Source organism: Convolutriloba macropyga, chromosome 15 (genome assembly GCF_964194025.1).
Source record: "Convolutriloba macropyga chromosome 15, txConMacr16.3, whole genome shotgun sequence".
Classification (NCBI taxonomy): Eukaryota; Metazoa; Xenacoelomorpha; order Acoela; family Convolutidae; genus Convolutriloba; species Convolutriloba macropyga.
This window is the reverse complement of record NC_134482.1, coordinates 18,831,633-18,854,090: the sequence shown is the minus strand read 5'-3', so window position 1 is coordinate 18,854,090 and position 22,458 is coordinate 18,831,633. Positions and strand designations below refer to the sequence as shown.

General features: G+C 36.0%; 2 protein-coding genes across 3 annotated transcripts in view; both read right to left on the bottom strand.

The window, feature by feature from the left end:
* Positions 1–453: 453 nt before the first annotated feature.
* Positions 454–21,282, bottom strand: LOC142353891 (uncharacterized). 2 transcript variants are annotated; one of them, XM_075406120.1, is made up of 5 exons: positions 20,775–21,282; positions 15,024–15,338; positions 7,098–7,337; positions 1,861–6,149; positions 454–1,368 (listed from the first exon to the last, which is right to left on the bottom strand). In XM_075406120.1, exons 1-5 carry the CDS (start codon positions 21,178–21,180, stop codon positions 1,183–1,185), a joined length of 5,436 nt encoding a protein of 1,811 aa, XP_075262235.1. In that variant the 5' UTR covers positions 21,181–21,282; the 3' UTR covers positions 454–1,182. The 2 variants fall into 2 exon arrangements, with proteins under 2 accessions (XP_075262235.1, XP_075262236.1); XM_075406121.1 differs by lacking the exons at positions 15,024–15,338; positions 20,775–21,282 and adding an exon at positions 14,335–14,555.
* Positions 21,283–21,363: 81 nt separating this feature from the next.
* The window catches only part of LOC142353892 (COP9 signalosome complex subunit 1-like), a 30,034-nt gene continuing 28,939 nt past the window's right edge, over positions 21,364–22,458 (bottom strand). The window contains exon 4 of the mRNA XM_075406122.1: positions 21,364–22,245. Within this exon, the coding sequence (XP_075262237.1) occupies positions 21,531–22,245 (715 nt within the window). The 3' untranslated portion in view covers positions 21,364–21,530. The remainder of the gene's footprint in view (positions 22,246–22,458) is intronic.

Below are 22,458 nucleotides of genomic sequence, written 5' to 3'. Positions count from 1 at the left end.
TTGAGCGGTGTAGTTTAGTTAATTAGGGGTGACTTATATAGGAACAAAAAAAATCTCAAAATGACCTCTTCACCTTGAACATTACCAGCAGTTCCTAATTACTATACATTACAAACGTAGCTACTGTTAAAGTCCAATGTTCGAAAACAGAAGTCAACAATCAAAAAAGGAGGTAAATGCTCGAACAGAAAGAAGTCAAAATTCAAGTCATGAATAAATTTGCTTTCTGCTAAAAAAAACCTGTAGAATCTCATTACTCCTCTTCGAGTCGTAAAAACCTGTAGAATCTCAATACTCCTCTTCGAGTCGTAAAAAGACACACACGTTTACAATAAATGCTATGAACTGCGTTCAAGAGCAATTAACAAATCAATCATTGACAGACAATACCAAATTGTAACGAACAATTTTGTCACCGCCATAAATTTGCGCTAGAACTCAAAACTTGTTAAATCTAGACAAAAAATCAATTGAAAACAAAGCTTTCTAATCCGCATTTCAGATCTGTGAAATCAGGACAAGATAATACACACAGCAATGGCTAAATGAGCTATTTGAATGGATATACATGCAAGATACACATCCCATATACAGCGCATTAAATCTACAAAATAAGTTAGAAAATTCAGAATTATTGTGCAAATATGAAAACCACATTATGGGCTGATGATGGAAAAATACATGCATGTGTTCCAATTAGATTTTTCCTGGATTAAAAGGATGAATTTTGCATACTGATGAGTTTCTGCAGACAAAGAAAAGAATGAAAAACAAAATTCTTCTAAATGAAAGCTTTTTTGGTCGAGGTTTAAACCAAATTGAAACAGCACATAAGAATGCATCATAAACATCTTTTAAAGCAGCGAAAAGGTGGTTTAACAAACCAGTTTGCGGTAGGAAAACGTATTCTGATCTTGTTAAGTTAGGTTTACCCGATCTAAGAATTCAGGATTACTTAAATAGCCATTTCATCTTTCTCTTTTTCAATTATTTGGGGTTGAAATTGACCAACTAAAAGGGTTATTAGAACAAAATTTCGGCACTCTTGTTCACTTAGGTGTCTTGCAGATCATCATTAAAGAATATAATTTTTGATTATAATTTCAACAAGATCAGATGACTAAAAACAGTGATGAGCTTTTTTGTCTAAATCTAAAAGAGCACAAAGCAACTATAATATAATCAATGCTCGACGGATTCTGTTTCATCCAAATTATACGATAGAGTAGTTGTTGTTGTTGTTTGTTCGCCAGGCAGTAACGTCGCGTTAATATCCATCTCTTGAGAAACTGACTTTCCTCCAAAAGATAAAGTCTCTTCTTTAATCTCGTTCAGTGTGTATCGCGTGTCGAAACCCAGTGACGCCACCTAGAAATAAATATTACACTTCATTCTTCAATACCTTCTCTTAAATAAAACATAAACTGACTAATGTCGGAAGAACTGCTCTCGAACGAGGCGGGTAGAAAAAAATTGACCCCGCCGGGATTCGAACCATTAACCTCCCAATCCGGTTGCTACTCTTCAACCGATTTTATATTAGCAACAAGCTTTACTTCGGAGTGAGAGCAATAGAGATCACTCAAAAATGAAGAACGAAAGCGTGAAAAAGTCGCGCAAAATGGTCAAGCACAAAATTTGCATAAAAATGACCAACACGTTTACAATAATTTCTTCGAACTTCTTTCAAGAGCAATTCAAGACATCACCGGCAGATTGATTCATAAAGCTATCAATTTAGATTTGATTCAGGCGGTTTTTCTTACCCAGAATCAACTTTTCTCTATTTCAAGAACACAGTTCAGAATGTAAGTCGACGGGTCGTAACCTATTTATTTAGGAAAATTATCATAATTTTACCTTAATTGGACTGTTGGTCGATGGCGCACTTGTTGACGGAGTCGATGTTGATAAACTTTGCAAATAACCAGGCGGGTATATTAACGAATTATAACCAGGAGCAGGTTTCGTTGTGATGCTGGCAATCGCTGAATACCGTCTGTGCTCTGGCGTCGAATTACTGGACGAAGCTTCGTAATTTGCCAACGTGAGGGAACCAATTACAGAGCTTTGAGAAGATAGTGTACTTGCACTCGACCCACTTGACATTGAAATTAGCGAATGAGGTCGTTTCGAGTTCTGATTGGACACGAATTCGACTGTGGGCACAGCAATGCTGTTTCGGGTTTTGCTGCCACGACTTAACAGGTAATTGTTCACATTTCTGTCATTAATTTGATCGACACTCGGGTTGATATCTATGAACGGTTTATATCCAATTCCGAGCGATTCCATTTCTTTAAATCTTCTGTCACGTTTTTTTCTCGCCTGATCCCATAAGAGTTTCGTAAATTCACTCACCCAAGAATTCTTAATTTCAGACGTTGGAGCTTGAATTGTGTAATTTTCACCCGCTTTCAGTTTACGGAACCAAATTTCAAACTTGTATCCACTCTCTCCGATATTCTGAGTTAAACCAATGTCTTGCATTTTCAACGAGTGTTTGTACTGATAATAATCATGACCCTTTCTCGACTTTTTAGTCTTGCTAAATAGAAGTAAATCTTCGAATAAAAACAAATGTCGCATAAACTTTTTCCGACCTTGGTAGACCAAAAACTCCTCCTGGCGCAAAAGTCGTCCGTAATCTTTCAGCTCCAAATCGCAATCTTTCAGTGACTCTAAAGCTAGCAAGTCGTTCCCGTGTCGAAGTAGGAACTTGACAATATTAATGGCACCATCCAGAGTCTGTTCATGTACGTGACCTTTGGGACAATGTTTCCTCAGGTCTTGCAGCAAAAGAGCGTACTTGGCTAACCTCTGGGTAGGTTTCAGTAAATAACTGGCCAAGTTCATTTTGTCGTTCAGCTGGAGTTGTTTTCTGGCAAAAAATGAATTTCCGCATTCTGCCATAATTTGGTCACTTTTGGGCTTGTTCTGATTGTACAATGCGTACATGTAAAACTCAGTTTCGTACTTGATAAAAGCCGTTCCCACCCCTAAAGGATCGCTTGCATAAACTGCCAATTCTCTCTGAAATTTGTGAGCATGAAATTCGTAGAACTTTTCCACATTTCCAAAAACTAAGTTTCGCTTTCCTCGCAGAGCTTGAGGCACATCAAGTCGCTCGACTTCCGGGCAATAATTGACAATGATGTAGTCTAAACTTGCAATGTAGTCTCGTTCGCTTTGGATAATCTCCGCGATCACGTGTTTCAAATGAGTTGAGCATTCAGAAACGGGAGAAATTGAGGTATCAATCATCGGCCTTTTACCCTGTGGCGGGTTTACTAATTCTAGCTGGCTATTTTGAGACCAAGATTTGGGGGAGGTTGACAACAGTTCATCTCTCGCTTGCTCTAGGAGTTCTGTTTCCATTTGAATACTTCGTGCATCGTCTTCAATTTCTGTAGGCAAGTTGGAGCTGTTCTGACTTGATGAGCTTCTGGGTGGCGTTTCTTCACTGTGTGTCAATGAATTATCTGTTATCTCGTGTTCTTGAGGTGAACTTTGACTCGATCCTAATGACGTCATTGACGATACAATTGGCGTATGGATCGAGTTATGACCGCCAGTCAACGTCGAAGAAGTCCTCGACGTTTGGGATCCAGTTCGAGAAATTTGCTTCCTCGGAACCTGCCAGCTCTTGTTGACGTTTTCGGTACTTTGTGAATCGGAGGTCTGGATCAAGCTTTGGGTTCTCTGATGTCTGGTAGCCAATGAAACAATGTTGGGTTTTCGTCTCTTGACTTTGCTGGAAGTTGACCTCGTAGAATCACCAGGTCTGTGGGTCATAGTCACAACACTACTGTCACTATCTGATGCCGAATTTTGATCCATATTATCCTCCTGAGCATCCGTTAAGGCAATTTCATCAATTGGAATCAATTCCTCGAGATCTGTTTCTTCCGCTTCTGAGACGCGCTTCGACGTCGGTTGTTGCCAAGACGCTCCAGGCAGTTTTCTGGTAGTCACTGGAGTACTCGGGCAAGAATCCAAATCTGAGCCAGCATCCGTTGTCGTTGTGCCAGCACTTTCGTATCCTTTAAACTGGAAGCAACTAGCCCGACGTTGGGAATCTTTAAGCATAGAGGGTTCCGAATCCAGCATATCTCCGTCCGTATCTTCAGCAGCACTCGAACTCTCAATTTCAGGCAATGCTACCACTTGATGAAGAGCCGAATTCGATCGTTTATTCTGATGAGTTTTGTTGACGTAAACTGGGACACATCGAAATACGTCTAAGCTTTTGGTAATTGATGCTTGTCGTTTCGCAAAAAGACCGTCTATATTTTTACAACGTTCTCTCGCAAACTTTAACTGCTGATGTAAATTTTCATTGGCAAGATCGATGCTCAAGGCTTCCATTCTATCAAACATTTCGTTCGTAATTTGAGGATATTTGGCTTGATATCTTTCCAGATTTTTCAGCAACTTCAGACAACCTGCTTCGCTGTGGACACGATCCATATTCATTTTGGCCAAAAAGTGCATTCCATTAAGCGCCCAGTCAATTGCCCGATCAATGTGTTGGTAAATCTGCAGCATATTTTCAATTTGGGTTTTTCTCGCGTCCATTTTAGCGACAAAGGATTGAACAATGTTCTTCAAATGATCTGATTTCGTTCTTACATCATGATTGTTGAGTTGAGAAGCTTCGTCAATTATATCTCCTGCCTTCTCACAATACTTCATAGCGTGGTAGTTGAACCTGTCAAATTCCTTCTCAGCATTCATTAATGATTGTAAATTGTCTCCCAACAAACTGTCCTCGAGAAAAACTTCGCCTCGTTTTTGGAACCAGCTCAGAATTTTCCGATATTCATCTGTGAACTGCCTAGCCGCAATGGCCGCTTCGATAGCTGTGATGTAACTCCTGGAATGAGCTTCAAGTTCACAAAACTCAGAATTGAGTCTCATTTGCAGACGTTCGGCAGAATCGACAGCATCGTAAGCGTCTGGGAACTCGGAAATAACAGTCGCTTCTTCTCTCAATCGCGCTAAAATCTGATTGTTGTTGCTGCAGAGAGCTTGCTCGTTTCTTAACTTTGTGATTGCTGTTTGGTGTTCCTTCAAAACCCGATTCAATTCCTTCAGTTTTGAGGGTAAAAAGTTGTGATTGTAAATTTTCTTGCACTTTCCGATTTGGGTCAAAGCTAACTCACAGCTGTTCACATAGGGCTCTAACTTCATTCTGAACCTGACCCATTCCTCGTGATGATTGGACAAATTGCCATTGAACGTACTCGTTAGTTGCTGTTTGGGAATTGCGTTATAAAACGCGTCTGCTTTATTGAAGAATTCAACTTTGGATGGATCTAGGCTAAAATTGATAGAATGAAATAAAGTACTGCCAGAATTTCCACACAAAATAATGATTCTCGAAATAGCACCAACTGACAGTTCTTCAGCCACGCGAAACGCCTCTGCCACTTTTTCCAGTGAATTTTTTCTGGTAACTCGACCGTCGACAATTAAACACAGACCTCTAGCTTGCTCTACTGCGGATAAACAACTGTGGAAATAACAAATAAGTCTGGCAATTTCTTGTGATTCTGTAATGTTCAATATTGGATTGTTCGCCAAAACTTCCACAATTCGTGATTTATGCGAATCTTCGCCACACGTTAACTTCAGTGCTCCACAATCTAACAGCTCGAAATTCAAATCTAAAGCTTGATTTGCAACCGAATCGCTTAAAGAGCTCGTTGAACTGCTGAACTCGGCTGTAAACTGTTTCTTTCGACTTGTACTTCGGGCGAGAATGGGCAACGCACCCGCCGATCCGACCGACAATTTACGAATATCATGCGCACTGTCGTCTGATTGGTCAATTGAACTCGTGGATCCACCGAATGAAGACGAATTATCAACAAGACCTCCTCCTGATGTCAAAGTACTATTACATGAGCTGTCGCCACTCATGTACGACGGCGTAGCTGATCTTCGGTGACTAACCATATTTAATGCTAATATCGATCTAGTCAACGAGTCCGCCTTTCGCATCGAGGTTGACCTTCTTAGAGGCGTGATCGGGTTCCGAGTGGCTATTTTGGGTTCTATATGGTGTTCTATCGTGGCTGTGCAAGAATTTTGAACATTAATCGAGTTGATGGAACATTGTCGTGTTGAATTTGAGGAGGGATTTGCTGAAAAATAAACCAAGTTAAATCAAGGTTGTGAACCGAATAAATTCAACCTTTTCTGTAAATGGCAAATAAATGCAATGCTTTCTAAATTTTTACTTGTGTTGCTTTTTCCTCTTAGCAAAATAGTTGATTGAATGAAAACAGGCGGAGCGATTTATTGAGAAATGAATTAAATGAGTTCTGAAAGCAACAATTTCGATTAAGAGGAACGCTTTCAAGTTTGAACATATTTCCTTTTCTATATTGATGACGCCCATAATTTTATCGATAATTTGTTTTGAACAAAAATTGGTGGTAATTAAAGAGAAGCATGATTAAACAAGTGTTCTAACAATCAATATTCGGCTAAACATTCAGATAGAAAATTATTTTTTACAATACCTCAAAATTATCGTTAACTTTTGTTAAAAAATATTCACTGAAATATTGAAATCCGGATTATATTTTTTATCAAAATCCTAAGAGCTTTCAGCTCTAAACGTGAACTATGCAATAAAACTTCCAAAGCATTGAGCTTGTTTTGAGACATATAATGAGAAAATGTTTCGAAAACTTTTCTGCTGAACTATACGCGAGAACTATCATGGTAAACTGCAGGAACTCATATGCAAGAGAAACCATTTGTTACAAAACTCACTGCATTGTCGCCACTTTTGTTCCTAAGACTGCGGCATTTGCAAAAAGTTAATTAGCATAAACTAATCGTAGATTATCATGAACAAGATTGCAGGATCGACAATCTAATCTGATTCGAGTTACGAGAAACATCGTTTTTGAACAAGTACCCAAAAGGTCCAATAAAATTGAAATAATATGAATTGTCTCAGTTTTCATATTCAGAGTCAGCTCATAATAATGTTCAATATACGTACAAAACCACCACAATCGAGTTTTCACAGCTTATCAGTATCAACTATCTTCAATTCGATACCGAAAAGTGTTTCTTACCCTGAGCAATAGAGGATGAATAATTAGTAAGTTCCACGTCAATGCCAGATAAGGTCAAATCGGGAAGACTCGAAGACAGAGCTGATGTCGCATTCTTGAGGGAAGTTCGAGGCCTGGAACCGAATGGAACCCGGTCGTAAAAATAGGAGTTGCCTCCCCCACTCTCAGATGCCCCCTCGTCTGAGGAACATCCAGCTGTTTTGGTGAGAACAACATCCGCCCACGAATAATTCACAATGCCTGAAACAACAGTTACCAAATAAAAAAAGGAACACTAAAAATTAAGAACTAATTTGGTCAACAGCAATAAAGAAGTATAGCTGACTAAGGTCCGGTTAATTGCTCTCAAATCACAGAAACAGACCTGGCTGGGGTTGTTAACTTAAAAACTATGCAGTAACTCATTGGAAGTTTCACTGTGCGCTGAGGATAAAAAAACACATGATAATGACAAAAATTTCAAAGTGATAAAAATCAATTTGCGAGTCTTAAGTATGCATTAACAAAAGATATAGCTCAAAAAACGGACATAAAAAGAACTTAAGGCTTGCAAAAGACATTTGTCGCCTTTGAAAAACGTGAATTTTACCCCAATCAAACAAAAAATATCATATGACGAAAAAACGTCACAAATTGCACAATTTTGGGCTCAAATAATCCCAAAAATAAACATTTCACCTTGCTCATATTGCATTTAGGCCTTGCCAGCAGCTTGAGCACTCTAAGCACTGGAAAGACAATTAAAGGCAGCTTAGATCCTCTAATGAAGCTTAACGCTCACTGGGTGTTTATCCTGTTATAAAAGCTCGATGTCATGGAAAAATGTTTGAAAACATCATACAAAAAACAACATGGAAAAATGTTTGAAAACATCATACAAAAAACAACAATCAGATTCATGGATGACAAAAAAAGCCTAAATGATAGCCCTGGATAGATTGATTGCGTCTATTAACCATTATGTAAGAAAGTAAGGAAGAAAAAATCATCAAAGATAGAAAAGATAGAAGTGAAACTGCCGCTTGGAAACAAATTCGATTTCAAAAACCGATAGCTCGTCCCAACACCAATTTCTCACTCCACTTTAAAAGCAGCTTAAACAAAATCACGCACTAAACTACTCCTTCGTTTTCTTACTATTCCACTGTGACCATCACCGCCAATCTAATTTGACTCACTGGCATTTGACTTCACTGGCATCAAAAACGTGTGAACAAATTTTAAAAATCGTCAGAGCACCAGTGCAATAAAATTTGATAGGATGACAGCGGCTATCAAACAGTTCTCACCAAGCTTTTTCAAAAGCTGATTTCAAATCCTGTGCTTGATTACGAACGATTTTTAAAAAATTATTAGTAGCCGCGAAGCGCCAGGGAGTCATTAAAAAGATTCGAACTCCCAAATGGTTGTAAAAAAAACTGAGGTCGACCAATTAATACATAGTTGGACGAATTCTGGAAGCAACTCGAAGAGTAAAACCTTCACAAAACACCGTAAATGCAGCTGCTACCATAACCTTTTGTATTTAACCATCAATTCTTCACCACAACGGGTTTGATTTGAAAAGAATGCCAAAATTTATACCAAAGTCAACGAGAAAGGAATGCAGCCAAATTACACAAAATATTTGGTAACGTTAAAAAAATGTTCAATATTCTTAGGGTGGTCAAAATACTGAGTGGCTCCAAAAACTGGCAGTGCTATAAATTGTCATGGGATAAGTCATATACTGGTCTTGAAAAAAAACTCCGCAATCAACTGTAATACTCGAAAAGAGATTTTGTGCAAACATAAGGCAGATAAATTAAATTTTTCAAAAAAAACAAACACTAAAAACAAACACTCTAAAATCAATACACTTAGTTGTCAGTGTACTGCTATTAAGACCAAAATTAGATATTCCTCTTCCTTGTTGGAGATGTGATAGACAAAATGAAATCAAACTATTTCAAAATTAAAGGCAAAATAAAAATTACCGAAGCCCTCAAAACAAACTGCAGAAAGCAGTAATCAGTAGAAATTTCTAAGTATTTCTAACAAATTCCCACTGCTGCATCTGTTGAATGAAATTAATTGCAAACCAAAGAACCAAGTGACAAAATCCTAAGAAAAATTAAACTCGTTCGAAATTTTTTAACCGAAGAGCAAAACGAATAAATATACGTGGTAGAGGAATGCTAGTATGATGGATGCTAGAATATTCAGAAATTAGACACAATGTAAGAAACACAGGAACAAAAGAACTACTTCTTGATTCTTGAAAGTTGAAAATCAAAATTAAAAAACAGATAATTCAAAATTTAGTATTCTAGACTTCCATCCTACTGCACAGATAACAAAAGCACAAACAAAATTCAAAGATTGGTGGAAACGTTTGAAATATATTGCAAGGTCAAAAAACTTTCAAAATTGCATTTGTGAAAAAATGTTAACTGTATTTCAAAAACTGAACGCCAAAAAAATGAATTAATAATAGAACGAAACTATCCTGATGCTACAAAAAAGACCGTTTCTAGAAAATCAAGATAAAATAATTAAAAAACTAGTAAAATCGGATTAGGATGTGCACAATTTTATAAAACAAAATTACCACGCGGTAGGAAGAGGCATTCAGTTTATGAATTACCAATGGGAAGCAGCCATATAAACTGATTTTTGATCCAAATTGAAAGATCCGAAAAATTAATGGACAAAAAGCCAAAATTTAACCGCAAAAATCAAGAAAAATGTGCTAATTTTGAACTTGAAACGCATTATTTGGCTCTGCAAAGCCTTGTGGTATCCAAAAAAGTGGGCCAATTAGACAAACGGCAAAAAAAAACCGTTATTTATGTGCCATTCTGTTAAAAAACACTTTTAAGTCGAAGAGTCATTCACTGAACGCAGCGCGTGATCAAAAAACCTCTCTCGCTCAGAAAAATTAAGGCACACAACAACTCTTTCGCTTTTAGGTCAAAACGCCGCCTGAACGAACAGTACTTCCGGCAAAAAAAAACTTAATAAACCAATACTCCTCTTCGAGAAGTAAAAGCCACGGAGAAACCAAAAACAGCTCTTCGCGCCTATTAAACAATATAATAATTCGGAATGTAATTGACTGAAATACTTGATTCTACAAAGTTAAATTTCAAAGTGCAGGTTAACAAGCTTAAAGCTAGTTCTAATTTTCATTCACTTCAATCAACTCTGTTGACAAAATCCAATAACTGCAGCTAGATAAACTAACTTTTTGTCATATTTCATTTCGGCCATTTTCAAAAATAGCAAATAGAACCAAAAAAAACTTGGCATTATTAGGTCCGTGCCACACATTATACCATATTTGTATTTAACGACACAAAATACCCCTAAGACCACAAGACTAGTGCAGCATGGTATAAGCTCGTAAATTTGTTACATTAGGTTGAAGAAATGTTTTAACAAGGAGGCTCGGTAATGTGCGTAAGCACTGTTCCCAACCCGCTCATCCACATTTGACTTAATTGGCTATCAAATGAGGAAGAGATAGTATACTTTCAAAAAATCAGATACCGTTCAAGAACAATTGACGTAGAGTTAGAAAAAGCTAATACAAACCACTAAAGGGCAAAAAATTGCGCAATTAGATGACCGATGAGACCTGCCACTAATGCCACATTAGAGGGCCGATGAAACTTGTTAATAGGATTACGAGAAAAGACAAAAAAATAAACATTAATTACGGCTAAAACTTGATCTATATAGTAAAAAAAACAAAATCAAAATCGCATCAGATAAAACCTAAATAAAACAAATTAACCTATCCTTCGTTAGAAAAGATTATGGACCTGTTCTCAACCGAATGGATAACAGGTCGACAAAACAGCAAATAAAGTAAAGTGCCAAAAAATTCCTAGAAAACAATAACCTTCGAAGTGATTTAATTTAACATTAACTGAAATCATTAAATTGTTCATTTATATTTCAATAGGAAGCAATTGAGACCTGTAGTTATCCAGTGTACGTCATAACTACAAAAAAAGACAATACCCACAAAATTAAAAAAGATCATTTTAACTTGCGCGAAAATGGCAGTGAAGTTTGTCACTAAGAACATTATAAAAATGTTCAATTGCACATTTTTTTGTGAAGCCAATGGGACCTACTAGTAATGTTGTAATTTAAAAAAAAGGAAAAAACTTTAGAACTACGAACATGAAATCAAACAATTCAAAAAATCTCGTAAAAAAGCCTAAAAACAAATGGTCGAAACTAAATCTGCTATAAAGATAAAACTATGACTTATTGGAAACGGGTTTTGACCTGTCTTTACATAGACTAAGCTATATATCGACCGAAAGACTTTGAAAAATGTTATTGAAAACAAATATTTGAAAACAAATCCATAATTTTGCTAGAGAACTGTTTCAGCCCAGGAGCATAAACTATTCAACAAAAACATTCAGATACGCCTCCTTCAACGCTGTGCATTTTTACAAACATGCTTTCCTTCAATTGGACTTGTCAATAAAGTGGTAATTCAACAGCAAAATGTGAAATTATGCTCAAAAAGGAAAAATTGAAAACTCGTAGTACCAGAAACCATTAGTTAAACATAAAACCGATACAAAGTTAAACTATAACTCACCAGAAATGGGTTTTCGCCTGTTTTAACCGAGACTACGCCAGAAGTTGAACAATTTCTCAAAACAAATATATTTTAAGTCATAAAAGACATTACATAACTGAAAGAAATGTCTAGGTTAACTAAGACTTCTTAACGAAGCCAATTGAATCTTTGATTGGGGAGACTAAGTCATTGGATTACAAAAAGTATTTCGAATGAAAGCAAAACAAATTTTTCGAAAACAATTGGTCAGAACCATAAAAACCATGAGCTTAACTCTGAAACCACAATGTTTGTTGGGCCTCATTTTAAGTAAATAGTATCTGTCAGTACTTGAGCCCTGATTTGAAACTTGTCATTTATTTACAAGATCTATAAATGCAAAAATATTTTGAAAAAGTTCACACCCATTTAAAATCTAAGTAATTGTTTTAACGTAAGAATCTATGGTGAGATCAAGAGCAGCCCTGATATTGCTCCGCTTCGCTTCTAAAAAAAACACTCAATTGCTCAAATAGTTGGGAAATGAATCAATTTTGAAAAAAACAGTATCAAAAATAAAGCATTTTGTATAATTATCGAGTTTAAATGTGCAAAAAAAAACTGGCAAAATTATTATTCGAGAATACTCCTAAAGCCAGTGGGAGTACATCTACCTCTTTTGGCGCTTACTAAGAACAAAACCACAGTTTTCAGGTCTATACTTCCGGCAAAATTAAAGAAAGAGAGGAAAAGAAATATTTGGTCCCTTTTTTTGACAAAGGTGAAATTTGAGGAAATTAGCATAAAAACTCGGATCGAACAATTCAGCATCCCTACTCTATCCCTCCCCTAAAGATAAAATTAATACCACTACCGTTAACAATTTTAACAAATTTAAGCAAAATTGACGGAAATTTGGCCAAAAAATACGGAAAAGGGAAAACATCGAAATATTGTCTCCAATTCACAAAATTTAAACCTCGATAACACCGTAAAAAGCGAAAATCAAAAAATCTCTCTAATTCCATATTCTACGCTGGACGGGCTTTCTAATGATACCACTCAGAACTCTACGATGATTAAATCGATCAGCCAAGACTGACTGAAAAAAAAACTATTTGAGTATATAGTTCCTCCCCCCACTAAAGTGGGTCGGAACAATAACATAACCGACTAAACGTCGGAAGAATTGCTCTCGGAGGACTAGTGGGAGCTCTAATCAATTGCAGCCTGCTTCAGTCGGGGGGGGGGGAGGAGGGAGGGGAAGCCTAAATGGGACTAAGAAGTTCAATAGTGGGCTTCAAATAACCACATTAGAGGTTAACATACACCACTATTAAGATTTAAAGTAAAAAATGGCACCAGTTTCGTTCAAGAGCAATTAATTACAGAAGATGGGAAAATTTATTTAATTGGTTGTCTACGCCCAATTGATCATTGTTTAAAAATGAAAATGTCGTACACCTATAGAGTTGTCTACAACATTGGGTTTACAATAGTATTGGCTGTTCTTCATCACGCATGTATTTTCTTTCCACTTTTGGCTAGACGTTCAAAATTAAACTATGAAGATGATTGTGTCCGCATCTCTTAACACGGCTGCTAACACGGCTTGTAATTTCAGCTTAGCAGCCGTGACTACAGACTAGCCTTATCTTCTGAAAAAGACAAACAAACACATTTTGTGTTCTGTTTTTCACAATCCAATCATTGTTGCAACATATGCTATTAAAACTAAGTTAAAGGAAACAATTAGTAATATCCCTGACGGCGCTTTTCCGTTTGAAATCTCAAAAAAAAACGAAAAAAAAAACCATAAAGATTAAACAGCAAATGGCAGTGAACATAGAAAAGGCTAGAAAGTTTTTCAATATGCAAATTACACCGCAGAGATTATCAAGCTTAATCCTATAACAAATTCTAGGGTTGCATTATCATTGCACGCGATATTTGTATTTTGCGCCATTTTTCCCCTTCACATAATTGTAGCCAGAAACAAAAGTCTGATGCCATTATGCACCTTTGTCTGCTCCAAGAATGAACGAAATAGGATGAACAGCCACTAAACCTATGTTAAATTTATTAAGTTTCCGCTAAGTATTTTCAACTTGAAAATGTAACTTTTTGACCATATTGCATCTGCCAATAAAAAAATTGAAATATTTCTATTACCATTAATAATGCACGTCTGATTGACTGTAATAAAGATGGAAACACTCTTTCGCAATTCAATTCAAAACGATATAAAGCAACGTGTATAGTATAGTCAGTCCCATAAAGTTGCAAGGCTTTCGAACGTTGAAAGGTCAAAGTTCAAATTTAAAACATAGAAATATCTAGCAAAACACTGCACATTTGCACGCCCCGAGCTTTTCGAACGTTCGCTTGCGTTGCAACTTTACGGGACTTACTATGAGAGTTCAAATTTAAAAGACGTAGAAAAAAATTGACGAATGAAAGCTTAATGGAGAAAACGTTGACATTCAGATTGCATGTTTTAGGTGTTTTCGAACGTTCGATTATTTAAACTTTATGGGACAGACTATACATAGCAACAAGTGTTTTAGACGGTGACGTCTTTTTTGATGCTCTTTTACCGGTTTTTTGTCCGATGTTATTGACGTCAATAACACATTGATAAAGGTATCCGATTACAGATATTTGACTTACACTCCAACAGATCGAAAAGAACATCCGAAATATCCATAATAAAATCTCCAATCCTCTTTATAAACGATCGTCTCAATCGCCCCCTCTTTTCGATACCCATTCACGTAACCATTTTGCATACCATTAATCTACCTAAACTGAGAAGTCAATTGAAACACATTTTTATCAAGTTTACACACAAAAGCAGCAGTAGAATATGAACAGCTTTTAAACTGTGTTATTTGAAAGAGACCAGATTTTCAAACGCTCACTTCGCTTAACTCGATTTAACCAAAATGCCCTCAAAAAACGCTCATACGCTCTTTGTGCTCAGTTAACAATACTCAATGTGAATAAACTAACAACCATTTTTTCAAGCGAATTAAAAGCGAAAAAAAAAGAACTAAAAAGAGGAAACGCTGCCGTGAATCAATCAATTATGACAAGACAACAAAGATTGACTTTCATAATACGATACGATAAAAACACTAATGGTAAAATAGTAACGGGGAATTTGAAGACCTCGCACAGTTGCGTATTTGGAGAGGCGGGGGGGGGGGGGGGGTAAAAATTGAAAGAGTTGACTAAAAAGTTAATAAGCTAAATTCTAAGCCGGTTACATGACAATTAACCCAATGTGCCAAAAATTAAAATATTGTGTATATTTGGGTATTTTGGCATTGGGTATTGACAACTTCTAAGCGATATACCTCTGTTAGAAGAGCAGAGGACATTCTGCAGTACAACATCCTGGTGCATTTCTAATGGAACACTGTGCATAAATTCCTCCGAAAACAGATCTTCGAAATTCTCAGCTCCAACTTTGAACGAATGAACAGTCCCACGTGCGAAAAACTTCACAAATAGGTCCAAGTTCTCATTGGTGGAAGGCAAGTTGCCTGCTTGTGTTTGATTGGTCAATTTGTCTTTGGCAAGGATAAGGTAGAAATCACCCGATTGCAGATGCGATTCTGAGATATCGAACAAGTTCACCACAACTCCTTTGTTGAAAACTAACGGCCAGCCTGAAATCGCATATCGCTCATTAAAGTTGAAAATATTCATCAACCAAAGAGCTCTTTTTATTCTCTCTAATAATAAATAAAGCACAGAAAACTGAAAAGGTCTTCAAAGTCTGCAGTTGTATGCATTAGTCATATCTTACTGATCAAAATTACTGTTCAAAGCCAACTTTTCATTTTTATAGAACTGGTTAAGAAAACTGAATAATTCAAGTATCAACGCTATGGCCATATGTGCGTTAGAATTTTATATTCAAAACAACTATTCAAAAACAAAGATACTTAAAATAAAAAGTAACTCCTTTTCAACATGAGAAATTTTGCTAACGATATTGGATTGAATGAATTAAATAAACAGATCTAATTTCAGCGAAGCCATTTCTTCACCATTACAGTTCTAAGCCAGCCAAAAAATCTTGAACTCCCCTGTGTTTTAAGAAAACTAAATAATAAAAACATTGTCCATTCAAGTTTTAAACTTATCAAATGATCTCAATATTCTCTTGTAGCCTTATTTAGTGGAACCAATTACTTCACTGAGTGAAACGAGATAATCTAAGCAGATTCCATAGCATCACTTTCTCATGACATCACTTTTAGTTCATTTTGTTTCCTTCTCCTTGGATTGTTTTCAAACTAAATACACCAATGAAGAAATTTATTTTGAGATAGCTGCGCTCTCAGTAAGTTTTAGGAACAGAACAATTAAATAAATTTTAAAAAATTCTCAGAAGACTCAGAAATCTGCTTAAAGTAAAATTTTGACTACGCGCTCATTGGTGTATTTAATTAATAAAGCACAAAGGGGTCAACAATATTTCTCAACAGAATTGTGATAGCTTTTTTTGCTCACTCATTTCTCTTAACAGATAATAGACACATCAAGAACAAAGCCGGGAAAATGACGGAATTGCTGCGAATTAAACTTGCGTGCCGTGAAATACACATAGAAACATACAAAAATGGGCTGAAAAAAAGGTTATCGCTGCCACCCAAAAAATTTTAATTAAAAACTCTTAATTCTATCATAGAGGACATTTTTGGATTCAAAAAGAATTGACAGCTCAGGGGTTCGAACCTAAATCCCCGGCGTAAGAATCAGAATAATTAACCACTCGGCTAACTGTCCCTTATTACAGTTCATCACACGTTCCATTTTAATTTAGCAACAGACACAATTTTTGAATGCACGCAAATTGGGTCACGAAAAAAAGAAAGAATCAAAATTGAAAGAGTGACCAAAAAGGTGAAGCGACAAATATTCTAGAACAAATGTAAAACAAAAAATAGCGTCAGACGACTGAACAAAAAACATAGCAGGACAAATCCTGAATTACAAATCAAAGAATTGAAGTAACTGAAGAGAAAAATATCAGTCTCCGATATCAAACAACATAAATAACAAGACGTCCACGAAAAAAAACAAAAACTACAAAAACAGAACACTTTAAAACCAACAAAACAAATTCATTTCAATTCTTTCAGAAAAATACTGTTATCGAGGTTATCATCTCCAACAAGGTCTTGAGAACACATTTACACAATGGCTGCTTAGAAAGCAAACGCCGAAATTGTAGAAAACGACTGCAGAAAAAACAAAAGAACACAAACGACATTCGTCAAAAAATTTTACGAATGTCATTGAAAATAAGGGGCATCAAAGTCATTCAAACACGCAAATAGAAATTGAATTCTTCAACATCTATTGCAATTTCTATCAGAGTGTGTCAACATTGAAGAAAACGATTGGGGAACACTCAACGAAAGTAGCAATAAAAGCGGCAACAATCAAAAGCCCAAAATTAGTCGAAAACAAATGGTGTCGAAGCCAATTAAATTATTAGCTATAAACCTATACCTTTATATATACCATTATATAAATCCATTATATGCCTAGTGGGAGAGCAATGAAGGCCTATCATTAATGAGACTTACCGACAGCACAAGAAAAAACAATAACAAAACGGTCATAATCCAAAAAAACTCATATTTGGAAAAAGTCTTTGTCAAATTCGATAACACATGCAACTTTGAAACCCTACAAAAGCTCCAGCATGCCAAATTAAAAAGCCACAGAGAACATTAATTAATGCGACTAAGTGACAAAACAACAAAAAGCTACGAAGGGCAAAATTCCGAAAAAAAACTTTAAGTGGAGCCAAAGTAGTGAAAACTTTTCGTGATGTGGAAAAAAATTTTGAAGTGATCAAAATGGAAAACAGAAGAGAGCCTCACAGAAATGTTCATAATAAGATTAAGCGATACAGCAAAAAAAAACAAAAGATGAAAAAAAAACCGCCAAAACTTTTCGAAAAGAGTTGGTGTCAATGTCTTTAAACGATCAATTTCAAATCAGGAAACTAATTCAAACAAGACGCAATACAGACAATGAGACCGATCAGAGATGAGATAAGATAACAAAACAACAAAAAAACAAAAAACCAAAAAGCAATTAATTCATGAAGATAAATAGCGTCAAAGTTTTTGAAAACCATTTTTTGCAATTTGATGGCTTAAACAAGTGCAACTAAGCATTGTTTGAACAAACCTATTGCATTTAAAAGTATTCGTAACGCAAACAAAAGCAACAGAAAAAAAAACAGAATTCAAATTGCCGCACGCAGAAAAAACGCGTTCAAGAAACCAAAATCTGTTTCAACACCATCCTCCCACTCCACTTTAAAAAGCACTTTTGATAAAATCACTCCTTATATCTTCTCAAATTTCGCTCCGCTTATTCCAGCTCCACTTTCTCTCTACTCCAGCGTGAAAAAAATTACCTTTTACAGCACAGCAATACAATTAAAATTCTTGTAAAAACCAAGAGCACCGCAATATAGCTCCGCTCAGTTTTGCAGCCTTAAAAAACAAAATTTTGAAGAACTATCCAAAAATATTGATTCTATGCGAACAGAGAACAAAAACGAACCTTTTTCAAATATTTTTCTAAAAATCCTTTCAAACTAATTCAGTGACAGTCAATACATCCGACAAAACACTAAACGTAGATATCCCAAACAAAACAAAAAAATCTTTTCTTTCAGTAAAAAATAGGCCAACAAAACGTTCAAATAACTCCAATAATACAAACACTAATACAATAAAACAGATTTAGATTAATTTAACAATCAGACGAACACAAACATATCCGGCAGATTGCAGGAAAATAGCCGCCGTTGATTCCAATAAGCATGATTGGGATTGAAAGAATAGAATATATTGAAAAAAAAAATTTTTGTACAAAAACATTTTTTAAGTCCGATTTATTTTGATGGCATTTCGTAGTTGAACATACTTCTGTTTCTTAGAGAGAGGCTACAGGGGCAACTATCAACACCAATAAGCATTAGAGGTGGTAACTAAGACTTATAGGAACGACGTTCAAATAGCGGGCATCTAAAATTGGGCTTTATGGGTTTATCCCGTTTCTATTTCTGACTTCAATTTTTTATACCGACTCTGTTCATTTTGAATTGCTTTGCTTAGCAACTGATGTTCAAATTCACTTTTAGCAGAATGAGAGAAGAGAGAAACTAGCCTAGAGAAGTCAAAAAGATTTCACGCAAAATGTCGAAAAAGCGGCAAAATGGTAAAGCGAAAAAAAGTTTGACGAAGTAAAAAAAAATACGAGCGCAATAATAGCTGGCTGAGAAGATGAGGGCGGCTATTAATAAACAAAGAATTTAAAAAAAAAATAGAAAAAGAAATGGAAAGTCTATTAGATGGGAAAAAATGGAGTTAAAGTTATAGAACTCAAATGAAATTGCCGCAAAGGCAAATGAAAAAAACAGCCACCAGCCTTATTTTTTTTGAGCAAAAAAATATTCAGAAGGATAAAAAACGCGGTCAGAAAACATTCAAAAACAGACCCAAAATTAATTTAATTTGGTACATTTTCTTAAGCAAAAACAACTTGCATTCGAATGAGAAAGCCGCTAAAAATCTGATCCGGCAAAATAATAAAAATCAAAAATCATAGTATAAGCTTAAAGTGGTCAAAATTGACCCCAAACTATATATAAGACTAAATAGCATAAAGACTAAAAACTGCATTGAAAAAGCCGCTCATTAAAGTGAAGAAAACTTTTTACTCTCATTCAGAGTAAAGCGGAATAGTGTAAAAAATTACTCTTCCCCGCGTGTTTTCGAATTCCTAAACAAGTGCGGTCACTTAACTATATTTAAAAGTGAGGGAGCAATTGTCATGTAAGCAGTATAAACCTAACCAAATAACGTCGAAGAATTGCTCTCCAACGACTTGTGGGAGCTCTAATCTATTGCAGCCGGCTTCATCTGCGGGGGACGTTAAGGGGGGCTTCAAATAACGTCATAGGAGGTTATTACTTACCCCTATAACCACTAACGAAACTTAATTTAAAAAAATATATCAATTTTGGCGCACTTTTCATTTGACTTCTAGTATTGAGCTTCCGCCATTTGAGGTCAGCTGTTGACACTTGTGAACAAGAGAAATTTGTACCACGCAAAACGAAAAAGTCAAGTCACTCGAAAAGTCAAAACGGTGAAGCAAAAATTTTTCCACTGCTATATGTCACTCGAAAAGTCAAAACGGTGAAGCTACAATTTTGCAAATTTTGAAAACGCCCAACACCTTGACAATAATTGCTTCCGCAACTTAATTTGACATCAAAATGAGAAAGTATTAACATATCTTCAAAGAAAACGCCCCAATACCAATCATGCAACTTAATTTGAGCGCAAAGATAGCCATTTTCAGAGAGTAGTAATACAAGTGTGACCAAAGATATATTCTGCAGCACGAAAAAAGCAAAAACTCAAGGCAAAAAAGTGACGACAACTCAGTTCAGCGAAGACTGAAATATCAAATATTCAATTGTATCTTTTTAATAACAGCATCTATGGTTCACTTCTAAGTAAGCAGTTGAGCGAGAAAAAATATTGAGAAGCATAAAACAAATGAAAATTGGCAGATAAGATCAAAACAGGCAAAAAAAATTAATTTGGCCAAATTTCTTTAGGAAAATCAACTGGCATGCGAACAAAAAAAACCGCTAAAAAGCTTATACGGCAAAATAACAAAAACATCTTACATTCGTATCAAAGATTTTAGTGTATGCTTAAAGCGGTAAAAAATGACCCCAAACATAAATATAGAAGAGAAGACTTCAGCCTACAAAGATAACATTGAGACTTAAAAAACTGCGCCGAAAAAGTCGCATAAGCCACTTAGTAAAGTGAACGAAATTTTAAACTCAAAATTTCCTTCAGAGTAATGCGAGTAATGTAAAAATTTGATCTCTTCGTGTTTTCAAATTTTGTTCGAATCGACCTAAACAAGTACTGTCACTTACTTATATGCTTCGAATTTGACTTTAATAGTGAAGGAGCAATAAATGTCATGTAAGCAGTATAACTAGAAGCATAAGGGAAGTTTTTCATTATGACCTTAAGTCTTACCTTCGGGAAGAATAGCGGGACAAAACTCTCGATTCAACAGAGCATTTTTCGCATCGTCTCTAATCCATTGGAGCATAGGCTTTGCTTGTAATAGAAAATCATTCAAGAATTTTTCGAGCTGACCGCCAAATTCTCGCTGCATTAAGGCATCGCTCTGAGCTAACAAAACGGGCCCAGTTTCCCTGAATGGCGGGAAAAGGGATGAAAGTATTTCACGCACTGTCAGCTCATCGTGCGCCTGGGAAAGCCCACTTTGGGGGGCAGGTGCAGCAATCAAACTCCCCACTTCTCCACTGCTACATCGGGAATGATTCCTTAAACTTCCAGATTTCGATGGAGGGTTGTTTAGGTCGTTTTGTTTATTTGATGAAGACTGGTCAAATCCTGAGCTAAAATTGGGTTTCATTCACGTGTGTAATGGCGCGTGAAATACTACAAAATTTTGATACGAAATGTCTACAAAACGATGATACAAAACAGACTGTAATCTGAAACAGGAACAATACACGACACACTTAATTGCTAATCAAATATTTGAGCTCGATACAAGACGAAACGATCGTTTAACGTCGATCAAATTATTCAGCACTTTAGATAAAACATTTTATTCCAATTTAATCGACTAACGCAAAATGAACAACCAACCAACCAATCAATGGTTCAAACTGATCATTCAAAGCAATGATTCCATTATTTAGCTCAATTTTAACTGAAAATGGGTTCCTACCGTGTTATAAATCTAGTTTATATGAGTATCTAGGAGCCAAAAATCATATGACCACCCGAAAAGTTTCCGTTTCTCATTTGTGATGAACTGGAAGTCGCCTGTTGTTCGCTACGACCCCCACCCTGTTTTCCACCAACGACAACTTTCGCTTTGACTAGAGCACACTTAGCTAACATAACGCTACTTTTCCTCTCAAACTCTTGGCCTAGTTCCAGCGCTTTATCCATAATTACAGTTCTGTAGTTAGTCTCTTTTGCAAAAAGTATTTTGTTGTGTGAGTCAATGCGACCTTTGATAGCGTCATTTTGTATCAAAAGAGATAATTCTTCTTGTAATTCATCCACAGAAGTGTTGAAAGCAGCCGCCATTTTTCGCATATCAATTGAAGAGTAAGATCCGAAATACTGACATAAAGCTCGTTCTCTGATCATGTTATACAAAGTGTCAACATGACTTGATAAATATATATCCAACAGCCAGTTATTTCGCATTTCGTCCATAATTTTGAAACATCTGTGGTAATTGGAACCATGGAAAGACGTGATTACTTCACGTAATTGAGGCTCAGTTTCCAGAAGCTGTTTGAAATGGGCATTTGATAGAACGTGGTCTTTTAACTCGTCTCGGTTGTAGCAGGCCAGAGCACACAGACCTCCGTACAGAGCGACATTAGACGGTGAGAGGAAATCATCCGGGCAGTTTTCTGGCGAAATTCCGATGAATGCTTTTGCCGTTGCTCTATACCTATAATATAAACAGGACAAATTTAGTTCTGGTCTCTGAACTTGAGGCACAAATTATTCGCCATCAAATAGTCATCTCAACATCTAGAAACAATTCAACTCCGAAAGCATAGTTGACTAATACGTCTAAAACAAAACTTTGACATCTTTACTTGAAATACTTTTGGTACATTTGCTTTAGACAGTTTCTATGAAAAAAGTTCTGGAAACTCCA